A 15,488-nucleotide genomic window follows, 5' to 3' on the forward strand; every position below is an offset into this window, starting at 1 on the left:
TTACATTCATTGTGTGCCTTTGCACTTTCTGGACATTTTATTTGAATGACTATTTTGAGAATTAATGTGAGATCTAAGCTCTTCTTCCAGACAGGACCTTCCTTTCCTTCTGCCAGCATTTGAGGGCACTCGGTTTAGGAACAGGACTTAAGAATATTCTAGACCACCACAAAGTCAGGCCCTGCCCCATTTCCAGTTGCAGGCCTCCGGGGTCTCCTCTGCAGAGCAGAGGGCAGGCATACACTAGGTTTCCACCATGGCGGACGGCAAACACCAACTCTGTCCCTCCAGCTCTACATTCTATATTCGGAGGATGGGCAGGCAGCCCCGGAGTAAAAATGTCAGTGAGGTGGGGTAGTAGGTTACTCTTGTGTATCTTCAGGACGCTGTGGAATGCAATGTCACCCCTTCCATTCACCCAAGAAGCCTGGCCTGTTAGCTGCCTTCTCTCATCGGGTGAACACATCTCAGATAAGGAGCAAAGGCTCACTCGGTTAGGGTCTTACCCCCTCCATGCTCTACTGTATTAATTCCTCTTCGTCTGTTAGGTCTTCAGTATTATTAGGAAGAGGTTTGCTCTCTCCTCTAACTTCTGTAGTTTCTTTAGAGGGAGGGTGGTTCATTCCTTGGTCTACCATTATTGGAAGCAGATGCCAGGGATTCTCTCATGCCCCTGGTACCACTTATCTACTGGCTGAACCCAGACCCTTCCTTATATTCATGCACATTGAGCTTTACATGGAGCTAACAGGAGGGCATTAAAATACAGAGAGCAATTTACAGCTGGCCACTAGTGACGGCCGAATCTATAAGCCTGGGTCCACTAGAGGCCAGGAGGCCATCTTCCTCTCTCCCTGACCATCCATCAGGACACATCAGCATCACTGGTGTGAGTACTGGGCTTCCAGTGTGGTAATCTGATAGGGTTTGATCCTATCTGTATAAGTGGGTGGACAGGCTCTATGACATGAGCAGACCTCTCTGATGTGAGCCACCTGGGATAGGGGCCTGTTCTTAGGTAGGTAACCTTAACTCAAACATGGTGCCTTCCCCTTGAAGCCTCCTCTGATTCCCCCAACACAGACAAGGCCTCTCCCTGCCTCATGTCCTGCAGCCCTTTCTCAGTACCAGGCATGAAGCCCTCATCACAATCTTGTATAATCAACATTTTATGTGCACGTCGTGCCTTCCCTTTTATGGTTTGTTTCTATTTCGTTTTGTTTGCCTTGGTTGAAGAGGCTTGGAGAATTCCTATTGCTCAGTCCATGCCATATTATTATCCTTGGTCTGCACAAAGTCCTTTAGTGATTTTATTAATTAACTTATTCTCTTTTATCCCTACTCTCATTTCCCTCTCTCCACAAGTCATTGTTTTACTGTGTTAATGGGCATCTTTATTTGAATGTGTTCTTGCAAAATGTGCATTGTTGATTTATCTGTATACATATTTTTAAATGTTTGTGAAAGATGCTATTCAATATATCTTATTCTGTTTCCTTTTCTCTGTGCTCTTAACATTCAACCGTGTTCTGTGCAACATTTAGCTTGATGTCTAACCTCTGCATAATATCCTATCACGTGCACGTGCTCCACTCTGTAGAAATGAACACTCAGCTTGCCTTTAACTCCTGGCCTTCAATTGCTGGCCACTATGGAAACACACTGTGATGAACATCTTTATGAGAGTTCACTGATGAGTCTATATGAGGACTTTCCTGGGATATATATCCAGAAGCAGGATTCCTAGGTCACAGAGGGTGCATATGTAGGACTCAATTTGACTGAGTAAAACCAGTCTCCTTTCCAGAATGGCTGCACCTGTCTGCACATCCATCAGGGACACATGATTGATTTCTACGTGACCAAATCCCCTCCAGCTTAGCATCACCCAGCTTTCTAATGGTTGCCAGCCTAATAGGTGCCAAACGATATCTCATGGAGGACCGAATTTGCTTTTTTCTGACCATCAGTGATTTTGAGCATCTTGTCATATGCTTACTAGCTTCTTGGTTTCTTTTCTGTTGTTTGCCTGTCCATGTCCTTTGCCCATTTTTTCTACTGAAGTTGCTGGCTTTTTTCTGTTTTGATCACTAGCATTTCTTTGTGTAGTCTAGAATGATTTTAATACCTTGTCAGTTTTAGACGTTGCAAATATCCTCTTCAATTCCACATTGCCTATTAACTTTCCCATAATGTCCTTTTAAAACAGAAGTCCTTCATTTTATGTAATCAAATCATTAAATAAATTAATCATTTTCCTCCATGGATTAAGTCTCTTTTCTTACCACCTACTAAATAATCCATCCTTTCCTCTTAGATTTGTGGTGCCCCCTTGTTGATTAAGTTTCCATAGCCAGGCAGGCCAACCATGGGGAAAGGCCCCCAGCTCTGCTTCCTGTGTCAGTCCCTGCCCAAACCCACACATGTCTCACTTCCGCAGGTGTGCAAAAGACCAAGCTGAGGGGCTTTAGGGGCTGAATCGCCCCCAAAGAAAGGCTTACATAACAGTGCCAAGGGCCTTGCATGGTTGGAGCTCAGCAGGGCCTGGTTCTGGCCCCAGTGAGGCTCAGAAAGGCCACTGAGCTAAAGGACTTCAGAGAGGCCACTCGGGGTCTGAGGCAGCCACACTGGATCAATTCTAAGATGAGCTCAAGAGAGAGAGACTAGAAGAAAAGAGCCCACTCATAATAGAAAGGAGAGCAGAAAGGGAGGGGAAGGAAGGAAGGAAGGAAAAGAGACAGGGAAGCATAAATTTATCTAATAGGGTGGAGCTGGGCTCAGATAGAGATGAAACCCCTCACCTCAGGCAGGGTTCTTAGTGACAAACCATGAAAACTATCTTTAGCAGATTTAATCAGAAAGGGGGTTTACTAAAGAAACCATTTGGAGAACTAAGAGCCAAGGAAGAGTCCAGGGCAGGTGTGTAGCACCTAAACTCACTCCCAGGGAGGCCGCAGAGGATGAACCTGGCATTTCCAGCTTCTGTGAGGGAGCTGGGCTCTGCCTCCCACCTGTCTATCAGGTGTGGAGTTCCTTAAATAGAGGAAGCGGCTTCAGATTCTGAGCAGACAGAAAAAGTATGTCCACTAAGCTCCTCCTCTCCTGTACATGTCTGTGTTCCCTGAACAGTGTGGATGTGAGGTATGCCTGGAAAAACAGAACTTGAATTTTGTTGACAGTCAGGGTTCAGAGATGATGCATACCCTGGGGTCCACAATAAGAGCCATTGTAAGAAGGAACAGTGAGACACTGAAGAGGATATTTGCTACAAAAGAGGAAGGCATCTCATATTACAAATCCCACTCATCCTCAAACCCTGAGGGTCCAAGTGACTTAGACCCAACTTCCCATAGCTGCGGGTGGTATACTTGAGAGAGAGTCTAGCTGGAGGACCTAGGAGAGTGGTCTCACAGGACAGTAGAGCCCTGCAGAGCTCAAAGAATCTTCCTGTGGGGTCCCCTCTCCAGTGGAGAAAGAGCTGTTTCCGTCTCACTTGGCAAGAGCATCATTCCTTGGGGAGACTTGTCAGAGAGCTAAACCAAGCAAGACTAGGGCCCCTCCTAGTTATTGAGGGCATTGCCTGTGGAGTCCCAGCCCCAGAGACCCAGCTCAGCCAGCACCAAGTGTGGGCTCCCCACGGTGATGGCAGCACCGCAGGCCAAAATGGGGCGGGAGGGCTCCAGGCCAGCCGGCCGCAGCTTCCCAGGCGGCTGCTGAGGGCCAGCACGCAGAACGGGCCGTACGTCTGCACCTGGCCAGCAACATGCTGACAGAGCAACAACCAGAGCTGAGTCTTGGCGGACGAGACTCCATCGTCTCTCTCAGCGCAGAAGAGAAACTCTGTAAGATTCTAAGACCCTCTGTGACATTGCAAATGTCGGTGGCAAAGAGCCACTAATACTTGAACACTTGTGTTAATCAGACTGGACTTGTCGTCCCAGGCTGGTGAAACCTGGGGTGCTGGTAGCACGGTTGTAATAACGAACACAAGTGTCAGGTCGTGTAGCATTCTCACGGATTAGCTTAATGCCCGGGCAGGACAGAGGCATCAGTGGAAGCCCAGGAAGCAAAACGGTATTACTGAGGCTTTGCCCCTGTCCCCCGGGAACACCTACCTGAGAGGTGAGCCTACCTGTTCACCAATGGTTAGGCTGTCATCATGCTCCTCCCGATGGGAGGGAAGGGGCAGTCATTCCCTGTGAAGGGTCCTGGGCTCTTCTCCCCAGTGCTGGTGTCCCTGCCCTGCTGGGTCTAGGTCCTACAAAGGGGTGTGAAGGCAGAGGTGGTGGCAGCAGGTGCCTCCGGAAGAGGCAGGGGAAGATATTCCTCCTTAATATCAGCCTTGCTAGGCTCTTCTGGTTTTCAAGGATAATGCAGATGATAACGGTGGATTAGGAGGAGGCAGAGGAGCTGGTCCTACTGCACAACGGGGCAGCCAGTTACAGGGTTTGGCATTCTTCCTGCTAAGTGTGTGGTGGCTGTAATGAACCAGGCTGGGCCGGCACAGCAGCACGTGAAGATGGGTTGGGCTGCCAAGGCCTTGGCCTTCGGTGTAGGTGTTCAAGGCATGGACAGCCCATTAGCTACCAGCTGCTGCAACTGTGTGGGACAATGCGCCCCCCAATTTGCTGGGGACCCTGAGCTTCCTCTCCACCTTCTGATGGCACCTAGCCTGAGGGGCTATCTTGTGAGCACCATCTGCAGCCTCTGGCACCATGGTTGCCCCTCCTATCAAAGGGCAGGGACCAGCCCACCATGCCCGGTGGGCCCCAGAGGTGGAGCCCAGGAAGCTCAGGGCAGAGGCTCTGCTACAGGAGGGAGCTTCCAGGCTCAGAACTGTCCCCTGAGGATGCCCACAGGTGGGCCAACTCAAGTGTCCTGAGAGCCACAGTTTGATTTCCTAACCTCTGAACCATGTTCTTATTTCCTGGGGCTGTTGAGCTTGTGGGATGGCTTCAGGACCTGTCTGTCAGTCTGTCTTGCTGTGCGAAAGTGGCTTCCTGGCCTCTCTGGAGGTTTGGGGATTCCAGAGGTTGGGCTGAGATGGAGGAGTTGGGGGAATCAGGGTGGACCAGTGGGTCTTTCCAGTTCTCACTGGAACGACTGTGACAAGGATGTTTGGGAAGAAGGGTATGTGAGGGGCTGTCCCGGTACAGGCTCATCCTTGACAAGAGGGTTGTGTGCCTGCATTTCTCTTGGTCTTTTTCGAAAACACTGTTAACTGGTCGAAACCAAAAGCTGACTCCCAGGAAGTGTGCTGGGTGATTGGAGGAATACCCTCTACTGATCCGGAAAAGGTCTGGATGGAGAGAGAGGGTCGAGCAACATGCCTGGACACCAGGTTCCTCATGGGCTTCTTCTGCGTTCTTTATTTTTTATGTAAAACTTTTTATTCAAGCATAACAAAAATACAGACAAGTTCATAAATTTCAAGAATGCAGCTCAGTCACTTTTCCCCAAATCACCTGTGTAACCAGCATCCGATCAAGAAATAGAAATGTAACAGAATCCCAGAAGCCCCTCCCAGTTCCTCCCAGTCACTCCCGCTCATGTTCACCTTCTCCTGACTTCTAACACCTTAGTTAGTTTAGCCAGTTTGGGGACTTAATATGAACAGAATCATAAGATATTACTAAGGGACTTTTAAAAGCAGAAATATGTAATACCTAATATTGGGAGTTTTGCTTTGGGATGATATAATCCCCAATCACCATCACCCTCACACGTGTAGTAAATTCTGCTGCATAGATAATGCATTTTGCAAGCATTTTTCATTTTGCTTTCTAATGGGTAGAGGTGGGAATCAATGAAAAGGCACCAAGTCTCTCCTCTGGGTCACTGCAAACACACACCAAATGGCGCTGCTGCAGAATGTGTTTAGAACAGACTCAGACACTCGGCGTCTGGTGGGAGGGAAACCTCAGCCTTGGAATGCTCAAAAGCCTTGGACAGAGAGTTGGACTTCCCAGAGTGTGGGATAGACGCTGAGCTAACTTCATCTACATTTGAAAAGATAGGGTGATGCTCCATTAGCATCTGGGTCACAAACTAGATAAGCACAGTGTTTCATTAGAGGAGATACAAAGAACCATGCGTGGACATCCCTATTTGACGTTAACTGGATGGTTCATTCCTGTGTGAATTATACCTGCTTGAGTCAGGTTATGGAGCTGAAGCAAACCAAGCCCATCCAAGTCTAGAAAGAGAGGAGGAAGGAGGCTCCAGCCACAAATATGGAAAGGGAGAGAGGTCACCATCCATCCACCTATGTAGAAATGTTTTGTTTTGTTTAATTGAAGTATAGTCAGTTTATAATGTGTCAATTTCTGGTGTACAGCATAATGTTTCAGTCATACATATTCATTGTCATATTCTTTTTCATTATAGGTTACTGTAAGATATTGAATATAGTTCTCTGTGCTATACAGAAGAAACTTGTTTATCTAGTTTATATATACCAGTTAATATTTGCAAATCTCAAACTCCAAATTTATTCCTTCCCATTCCCTTTCCCTCTGGTAACCATAAGATTGTTTACTATGTCTATGAGTCTGTTTTGTAGATAAGTTCATTAGTGTCTTCTTTTTTCTAGATTCCACATATGAGTGATCTCATATGGTATATTTCTTTCTCTTTCTGGTTTACTTCACTTAGAATGACGATCTCCAGGTGCATCCACGTTGCTGCAAATGGTATTATTTTATTCTTTTTTAAGGCTTAGTAGTATTCTATTGTATAAATACACCACATCTTCTTTATCCAGACATCTGTTGATGGACATTCAGATTCTTTCCATGTCCTGGCTATTGTATATAGAGAAATGTTGTTATTGGAGGTAGAAGTGCTGCAGGAGGCATGGAGAGGGTCTCCAGGACGAGTCTTGGGCAGAAGACAGACCAAATCTTAAAGAACAAGTGAAACTTCTTTGCCCTCTCCCCCACCCCACCTCCCCCTCAGGAGCAGCAATAGTTGAGCTTCTCCAGGGAGTAGGGGGCTGACTCCAGCGAGAGGGCAGGACCGGCCCTTCCAACAGTAACCCCAGCTACCATAAGGCGGTTCTCAACCTGACTGCAAATTATAATCACTGGGGTGAGTTATTTTTCACTTTTTAAAAAAATTGTGATAAAAAATAGATAACATAAAAGGTATCATTTTAATCATTTTTAAGTATACAGTTCAGTGGCATTAAGTGCATTCACACTGTTGTGTAACCATCACCACTAGCCCTCTCCAGAACTCTTTCATCTTCCCATAGAGACTCTGTCCCCATTTAACAGTAACTCCCCACCGCCCTCCTCCCCACCCTCTGGCAACCACCATTCTACCTTCTGTCTCTATGACTTTGACTACTCTAGACACCTCATGTAAGTGGAATCACAGTATTTGTCCTTTTGTGTCTGCGGGGGAAATTTTTAAAACATTAATGTCCCAGTCCAACAACCCCTGATCAATAAATCAGAACTTCAGGGTTGGATGCAGTGGGGGCTGGACCCCTTCCCCACAGCAAACACATCTCAGCACCTACTGGCCGATGTCAAAAATTCCTTTAGTTGTGGGCAAAGCTAAGGATTTTCCTTCTTCAAATGGAGATGACAGACTTAAAATGACTGAGATGTCAGAGTGACTGAAACTCATCTGCCAAAGATAATCCATCAGTCAACAAGTGTAAGTGATTGTTATCAGGCACTGTCTCATTTTGAGAGCTAGATCTCAGACAGTAGCACACGATGAGTAACCACCAGCTTGGGAAACGGGGAGAGACAGACACACCGGAGACTCATGGCTACTTTTGGTGTGGGGGGTAGTGATAAAGGTTAGTCCTGTTTACCTTTAGTTACCCTATGGACAAAATAGGAGTTGGGAGTAGAGGAATTCAGGTCCAACACATCTGTGCACTCTCCCAGTTTACTGGAACATGGCCACCCTGACATATGGTTCCCATCAACTGTATTTCTGCATGATTCTTGAATTCCCCTCCTCCTTCACTGTTTTTTTTTTTTTTTTTTTTTTTTGACTGCACTGACTTCATTACAAAGGAACTTCACTTACATGGGTTCTAACTGAGGCATGACCAGTGCCTTGTTCAAGAAATAGCTCCTTCTGTTGCTTGTTTCTGCAGAACTAGAAATACATGGAAAATGATCAGATGGGGTAGAGAGACAGAGAGATGGAGAGAGGCAGAGAAAGACAAAGAGAGATAGATACAAACATATATAAAATAACAGGATGACAAGAAAGATTTCACACCAAGCTCATAACATTGGTTCTCCCTATGAAGGGAGAAAGGTATGGGAAAGGACTTGGAAAGATTTGAATTTATTTTTCTAAACCCTGAAGCAAACATGACAAAATGTTAACACTTGTGCATTCTGTATTGGCATTTGCTGTGTTATATTACTTTTTATTCGTCTGTGCTTTTTGGTGTCTTAAAAAGTTGTCAGTATTGCATATGTATCCTTATAAATAATTGTACACATAAATATACATGAATAAAGAAATGTTTTGATGACTAAAGAGAGCTCTTACAAAGGTTTTAATGCTAATTTTATCATAAAATTAAATTAATAAAGCTTCATGGAACAGTTGAAAAAATACAAAACAAAAATTCGACACAAATTAATATTTCCCAAAGAGCTACCATCCAGAATCCGCCCCATTTTGGGGGGAGTGGGTGGCTCAGTGGCAGAGTGCTGTGCTTGCCATGCACAAGGTCCAGCACCTCCATTAAAATAAATAAATAACTAAACAAACATAATTACCCCCCTCCAATTTTTTTAAATTAACACAACATTGTAAACAGACTATACTTCAATAAACAAAATAAAAACTAAAAAAATTAAAATATACTCACAGAACTTGCCACATTTTGATTTCTTGATATCCAAGCTTTTCCTCCATGCTTTAAATAGTTGGCATCATTGATTTCAAATTTTCAGATGGTTTCTGAACACAAAAATACTTGCTCATTGTAAAATGCAGAAAAAGGAAAGACAAATTACCCATTGCCTTACTACCTGGAGTGCCCCTATCAAGGTTCTTGATGGTAAAAACAAAAATCTGATTCTAGTTGGGAGGAGACACAAATTACTGGAAAGATTGGAAGTAGCATACATTGTCAGTGGGGAGATGGGTTTACATGGGTCTTTGCTTTCATTTGTCTCTTCCTTTGGTCTTTATACGATAGAGTGACCCAAACGTTGTTGGATATTGAAAGGCTGGACCTTAATGCCAATTTGATCTTGGTTTAAATGTTATTTCTTTGATAGCTTCATGTGAAGGAGTCACTCACTATTGCAATAGCTTAATTTTTTTTTTTTGAGGGGAGATAGCTTATCCTTTATCATCTTCTACCATTTTTCTTGTTTACTTGTGTATTTATTTGTTTCTTGTCTCTCTTCAGTACTGTATCATCAGGACCTGGCATTAGCAGTATGCACAGTTGAATGAATAAATGAATCAAAGAGCCTTTGGTGGTCTCACCTACCAAGTATCTTCCTTTAACTACCATTGGAAGGCAACCTAGTGAAGCACCTGAGTTTCATCTGCATCCCTCCTCCCCATCTCCTTGTGTAGCAGCAATTCTACATCCCTGTTTTAATCAGAATCACTTGCAACAGCCAACACCATATGCCTCCTTTTTTGCCTGTTTGCCTTGTGCCTTGAGGAGCCTGAAACATCCATGTGACTGCCTCAGCTTCCTGTTCAATGAAATCATCAACATGTCCCTGGATGGGTATATTCTCCCCTTTGATGCTAAAATTGTGAACCTTCAGGGTCTAGTGTTGCTAGGATGGGAAAAAATATTTTTTATAGCCATTCACTATTGCAGCAGACTTAGCATTTTCTTGGCTTATTATTTATCATTCTTTACCACTTTCCTTAATTAATATTGAGGAGCAGAAGGAAATACATCATCCTCTGTGAGGCAAAATCTGTATTGTTAAGGCCACAGATAAGCTCCACCCCAGCCACCATGGCCACACGGTACATGAGCCCACTGAGCATACACTGGAGTGGAGGGGAAGGTAGCGGAACGCCATCCATAGAGTGGGCTGTCCTGGTCCCTGGTTACTGAACACCTTCACTGTGAGAGTATTTTGCTGAGCATTCACATGAGACACACACATCCTGGGTCCATTCTGAGAGTTGGAGCTATTAACTCTTCCCCAAACTTTTTTGTCATAAATCCTCTAATTTTATTTCTTCTAGGTCATTGATCATATGACCAGATATTAACCACTACCCAGGATTTGAATGGTCTTTGAGACATTCCAGAAAAAGTAGAAAATTAAAAAATAAAAAATGCTCTGTTCAAAGTTCTGCTCCCTGGAGATGTTTCTTTGCTCTGTTGATCTTTAGGACCCTCTGGAGTGGGACTACAGCACTGCTTGGTGCTTTCCTGATAGTGCCATCTGGAACCAAGCTTGAAAGTGTCCCCCTCATCAAGTAGTCACAGAGAGCCCTACACATGGCCCTCGGTGTTGGCTGAGGGAGGAGAGGGAGGAGGAAGCATGCTGGAAATGTGAGGAACACATTCACATCACTTATTTGTGCTTTCAGGTCATGCTCGAGCCTGGCCTTATTGTACCATAGCTGTTTGATAGTGGAGCACTGTCATGCATGCCTGACTTCAGACTTAGAAAAAACTCAGATCACGTGGTTACCTGGTGTCTGATATGGAGAGTGTTCAGTCTCCAGAAGAGCCCAATACACACTAAGAGCAGTTTCTCAGAATGAGGATGGATGGTCGCTTGCCCACATGGTTATGGTTTTGCTCCAAAATTAGAGTCTTCACTGTGATTCTTCCACCTGGACTTGATATGGTCTCCATGAAATTTACTACCTCTGGGTCCACGAGGCAATAATAAATCTGCATGTGCTGCAACCTGTGTCGGTTGGAAGGTCTTCCCTTACACTGGCCTCCACCTGAAAACAAACATATATGGACACTACCCAACAAGAACAGAATCACATTCTTCTCCGGTGCGCATGGAACATTCCCCAGGACAGACTCTGTGTTAGGTCACAAGTCAAGTCTCAGAACTGTGAAAGACAGATACCATACCAAATGTCGTCTCCAATCACAATGGGATGAAGTTAGAAATCACAACAGCAGGAAAATTGGAAAATTCACAGATTTGTCGAAATGAAACAGCACAGTCTTAAATAACCAATGGGTCAAGGTATTAGTTAGCTTCAGCCACTGTAACAAAAACACCACAGACCGAGTAGTCGAAACAGCAGGTACTTATTTCTCCAGTTCTGGAGTCTGGGACTTCCAAAACCAAGGTGCCAGCCAATTCAGCTCCTGGCAAAGACCTAATTCCTTGTTTTCAGAATACCACCTTCTCTCTGTGTTCTCTCATGGCAGAGAGAGAGTTCTGGTCTCTTTCTTCTTGTAAGGACATGAATCCCATCATGGGGGCCCCAGCCACATGACCTCATCTAAAACTAATTGCCTCCCAAAGGCCCCACCTCCAACTACCCCTTTGAGGGGTTAGTGCTTCAACATATGAATTTTAAGGGAACACAGAGATTCAGTCTGTAACATTCTGCCCCTCACCTCCCCGTCTCTGTGCCTCTGCTTGGCATGTTACTTACCCGCAGCTCCAGGTAGCCCCATCCCCAAGGCTCCACTGGCCACTGTCTAGCCCACTGAAACTTTCAGTCCATAACAGGTATCATGTTGATTTTATTATTATTCATTTGCTTACCAGTGAGAGTCATTATCTTGGATTGCATAGGTTTATTAAACATTTATAGCTTTTCTTAGATGAATAGCCACTTTGTATCCTTTGCCCATTTTCCTACGGAGCTGTTCATTTTCAGTTATTTGATTGTAAGAGATCTTTATACTATAAGAAGACTAACACTTTGTTGCATTCAGAGTAAAATTTTACAGTTTGTTTTTCTCCTGAAATTTGTTTTTTAACAGTAATTTTAATACAGAAATAAATTATTAATTACAATGTTTAATTTCTATTAATAAAAACTTCACAATTTTAAAATATAATCAAGTCTTTCATTTTTTTTCCTTTACGATTCCTGCTTCGGTATCATTCATAGAAATACTCGAACAACTTCAGCATCACAGGAGTTTAGCAAGGAGTGTTAGTAATTAACAACAGTAAAATTACTAATAACCAGTGTCATGTTTTGAGTATTTCCTATGTATCAGACACTCTACGTACATATTCTACAGGCAGACCTCAGAGATACTGCAGGTTCAGTTCCACATCACTGCAATAAAGAAAATATTGCCAGAAAGCAAGTCACAAATCTTTTGGTTTCCCAGTGCACATCAAAGTTATGTTTATAGTATACTGTAGTCTATTAAGTGTGCAATAAATAGCTTTATGTCTAAAAAAAAACCATACCCTAATTTTAAAATACTTTGTTGCTAAAAAAAATGCAAAAACAATTACAATAGTAACATCAAAGATCACACTGATCACAGATCACCATAACAAATATACAAAATAAGGAAAAAGTTTGAAAGATTATGAGAATTACCGAAATGTGGCACAGAGGCACAAAGTGAGCAAGTACTGTTAGAAAACTGGTGCCAGTAGACTTGCTTGATGCAGGATTGCCACAAACTTTCGATTTGTAAACATAAACTAAAACAAAAACAAACCCCTCCCCCCAAAAAACACAGCATCCGCAAAGCTCAATAAAGCAAAGTCCAACAGATGAGGTATGTCTGTATTTAATCCTTCACAAACCTATGAAGGAATTATGATTCCCATTCTACAGATCAGGAAACCAAAGCTCAAGAAGACAAAGTAACTTGCACGTGATTTGCAAGTGTTGGAGATGAGATTCAGCCATTTTGCTACCTTTACAAACTCAGGACTTTGTAGACAGATGAGTAGACCTGGTCCCCCTCCTGGCTCTACTGTGCTGGCTGCTAGCTGGGACCTCGTGCATGTCTCTTCCCAACTCTGAGCCTTAATGGCACCTGTAAAATTTGTTTAGCAATAACTCCATCATAGAGTTGTTGAGGGATTTAAATCAGAAAACATTATGTAACGTGTCTGGCACTGAGTGACAGTCAATAGAAGAGAATCAACCACAACCCCTCTTTGCTGGGGCACTTAACTCCCTCCTTCCTCCCTCCTTGGGGAGGGGTAGAGTGGAGGCCATGGGAGAAAAGGCAAAGCAGTGCCTGCAGTAAGGGGCAGAGGTTGAAATTCCAGGGCTAGCACCCAAGTAAGGAACACAGTGAGGTGCGGTGCACACTATCACATCACAGGGCTGGAAAAGATCCCACCCAGGAGTGACTCAGATGCTTCCGGCGCCTTTCCCTGCGTGGAAGGCAAGGGTGGGGCTCCATCAGGAAGATCTCCCCACCGCTCAGAAGCAGCCACTCTTGCTTGTGAGGAGCATCTGTGAGGTTGCTGCTCATCCCCAGCTGTCACCCTGGTGGTCCCCGGACACACACAGAGACCATGGGAACCCTCGAGGGACACCTGCTCCCAGGGTCATTCTTCCTCTTCTACTCACTCTACTACTCGGTGCTGACGTCCTTGGCCCTGCTACGGGGACAGAGATTCCTCAGACCCCCTCTGCCCCCAAGGGAGAAGCGAGGGCACAGGTGGTGGCAGCTGTTCCCTGTGGAAGGAGTGGTGAAGATAGTCATCAGCCTGATAGGCATCTTCCCCGAGTTCTTCTACCCTCTCGGAGTAAGCCGGCTGAGGATGGTGGACTGGGAGGACCCGCGGCGGCCGTTCATGTTCAAGGACAACTGGCAGCACGTCACCATGTACGGGTTCTTCCTGCTCAGCGGCGTGGTGGACATCGTGAGCCAGGCGTGCCAGGCGCGGCAGAACATGAAGCTGGAGCGGGCGGCCGAGGCCCTGGCCTTCTTTGTGCTGGTGCTGATGATGGGGTCCCACATCGAGAACAAGGGTACGCTGGAGATCCGCGTGCACGTCCTGTTCATGGTGCCCACCTTCCTGGTCAGCCTGGTGCTCACCATCGAGGTCTGGGTCCCTGACCAGCCCCAACTCTGGGTGCTCAAGACCTGGATGGGTCTGGTGCTCAGCAACTGGATGCTGCACTTCAGCGTGCTGCTGTACGTGCCTCCCTCCGGGCAGCCCTGGCGGGCAGAGAACCCCGTGGACCTCGCCTTCCTTACCATCTTCTTCTGCTGGCACCTGGGCTTAGCAGCTGCCATGCTAGCTGCTGTCTATGGCCTCTGCAGCCTCTGGCACCATCGCTTCTCCTCCTGGAGAGAGGCCTCAGGCAACAAGTATGAGCTGTGCCCCACGGGTGAGGGCAGCCCAGAGCTTGAGAGGCTCACTGCGGGGGGCCCACTGCAGGACAGGGGCATCTAGACACACACTCTGTCTTTGTGCTGCACCTTTTGTAATGAGAGTTTTGGGGATGCCCACCGTGTGCACAGCACAGAAATGTCCTGGGATCTACGGTGTGGCTTTCCATCACAGGAGACCCCTTCCTTGTTCCTAAAGGAAACTTCTAGTTCCTAGGATTACTTGCATCACTCTGTTCTCTCCAGGCCAGTCTCTTTCCTGTCTTGCTGTTCAGAATGGTTCTTAACCAGGGACTTACATGAAGTGAGAACAGGAGTAGTGCTTTTTCTCTGACAGCTTTTAAGATCCAAGAGGAGGAAACGAAATGAGGAAATAGAGGGAGGTGGGGGGTCTCTGGGGACTGTCTGAGGCAGAGCTGGTGAGCATGCGCTCCTGTGGGCCTGCAGCTGAAGATTTGAAATGTGTGTGTGTGTTGGGGGGGGGTCTGTTTTCTTCATTTCTCCCTGTTTTTTATTCTCACTAAAGGTAACAAGATGAAAAGCTTGCTTTGTTGTTTTCTAATCTAAACTGAATGAGGTAACTTCCTGCAGGAGTAAGGGGTGGCAATCAGTGTAACGGGGCTCAAGTCTGGGGAGAGAGGAGGCATGGGAGGAATTCCCAAAGGCGGTGTAAGAAACAAGGATCATATTTGTAACATTTTCAGTTGTCTGGTTTTTGCTGTGGCATAAAACAACTCCATTGTTATGTAGTCTTTCAGTAAAAGTCTGTGATACACATATATGTGTCTTGTGTGAGTGATTCTGGGGCAAGATCAAAGAAAAGGCCCTGATTTCAGTTGGTGGGAGCAGAAGGGGAGGAACTGCCATGAAACATGGACAGAAATGACCTCAGTGGTCCTGGAGACGCAGGGACTCGGAGCCAAGAAGCACCCTGAGAATGTCAGCCTCTGGAATCTGCAGAACTTTTCAGCCAGGAGAGGTGGTGCTAATAAATTCATACACTTAGTGAAATATGTGAAAGCAAACTATGTAAAAATACTTATCCCTGGGTTCAGTTAGAAAACTGCTTCTGACAGCATGGGTTTGCTGATGTGGGATGATAAATCCAGCAATCTTGGAAGCCTGAAGAGGCAGGGAGAAGGGAGGAATGCTGGCCTTAGATGTAGAGAAGTGATCACAGAGCAAAGCACTTATTAGTAAAGCAGCTGCAATG

At 45.4% G+C, this 15,488-nt stretch overlaps 1 protein-coding gene across 1 annotated transcript; it reads left to right on the forward strand.

Moving 5' to 3' along the window:
- Positions 1 to 13,347: 13,347 nt before the first annotated feature.
- On the forward strand, positions 13,348 to 15,046 carry LOC105072306 (transmembrane epididymal protein 1A-like). The gene has a single exon (XM_010959172.3). The coding sequence runs from the start codon at positions 13,452 to 13,454 to the stop codon at positions 14,337 to 14,339; it is 888 nt and encodes a 295-aa protein (XP_010957474.1). The 5' UTR covers positions 13,348 to 13,451; the 3' UTR covers positions 14,340 to 15,046.
- Positions 15,047 to 15,488: the final 442 nt, after the last annotated feature.

This window comes from Camelus bactrianus, chromosome 1 (genome assembly GCF_048773025.1).
Source record: "Camelus bactrianus isolate YW-2024 breed Bactrian camel chromosome 1, ASM4877302v1, whole genome shotgun sequence".
In the NCBI taxonomy this organism is placed as follows: Eukaryota; Metazoa; Chordata; class Mammalia; order Artiodactyla; family Camelidae; genus Camelus; species Camelus bactrianus.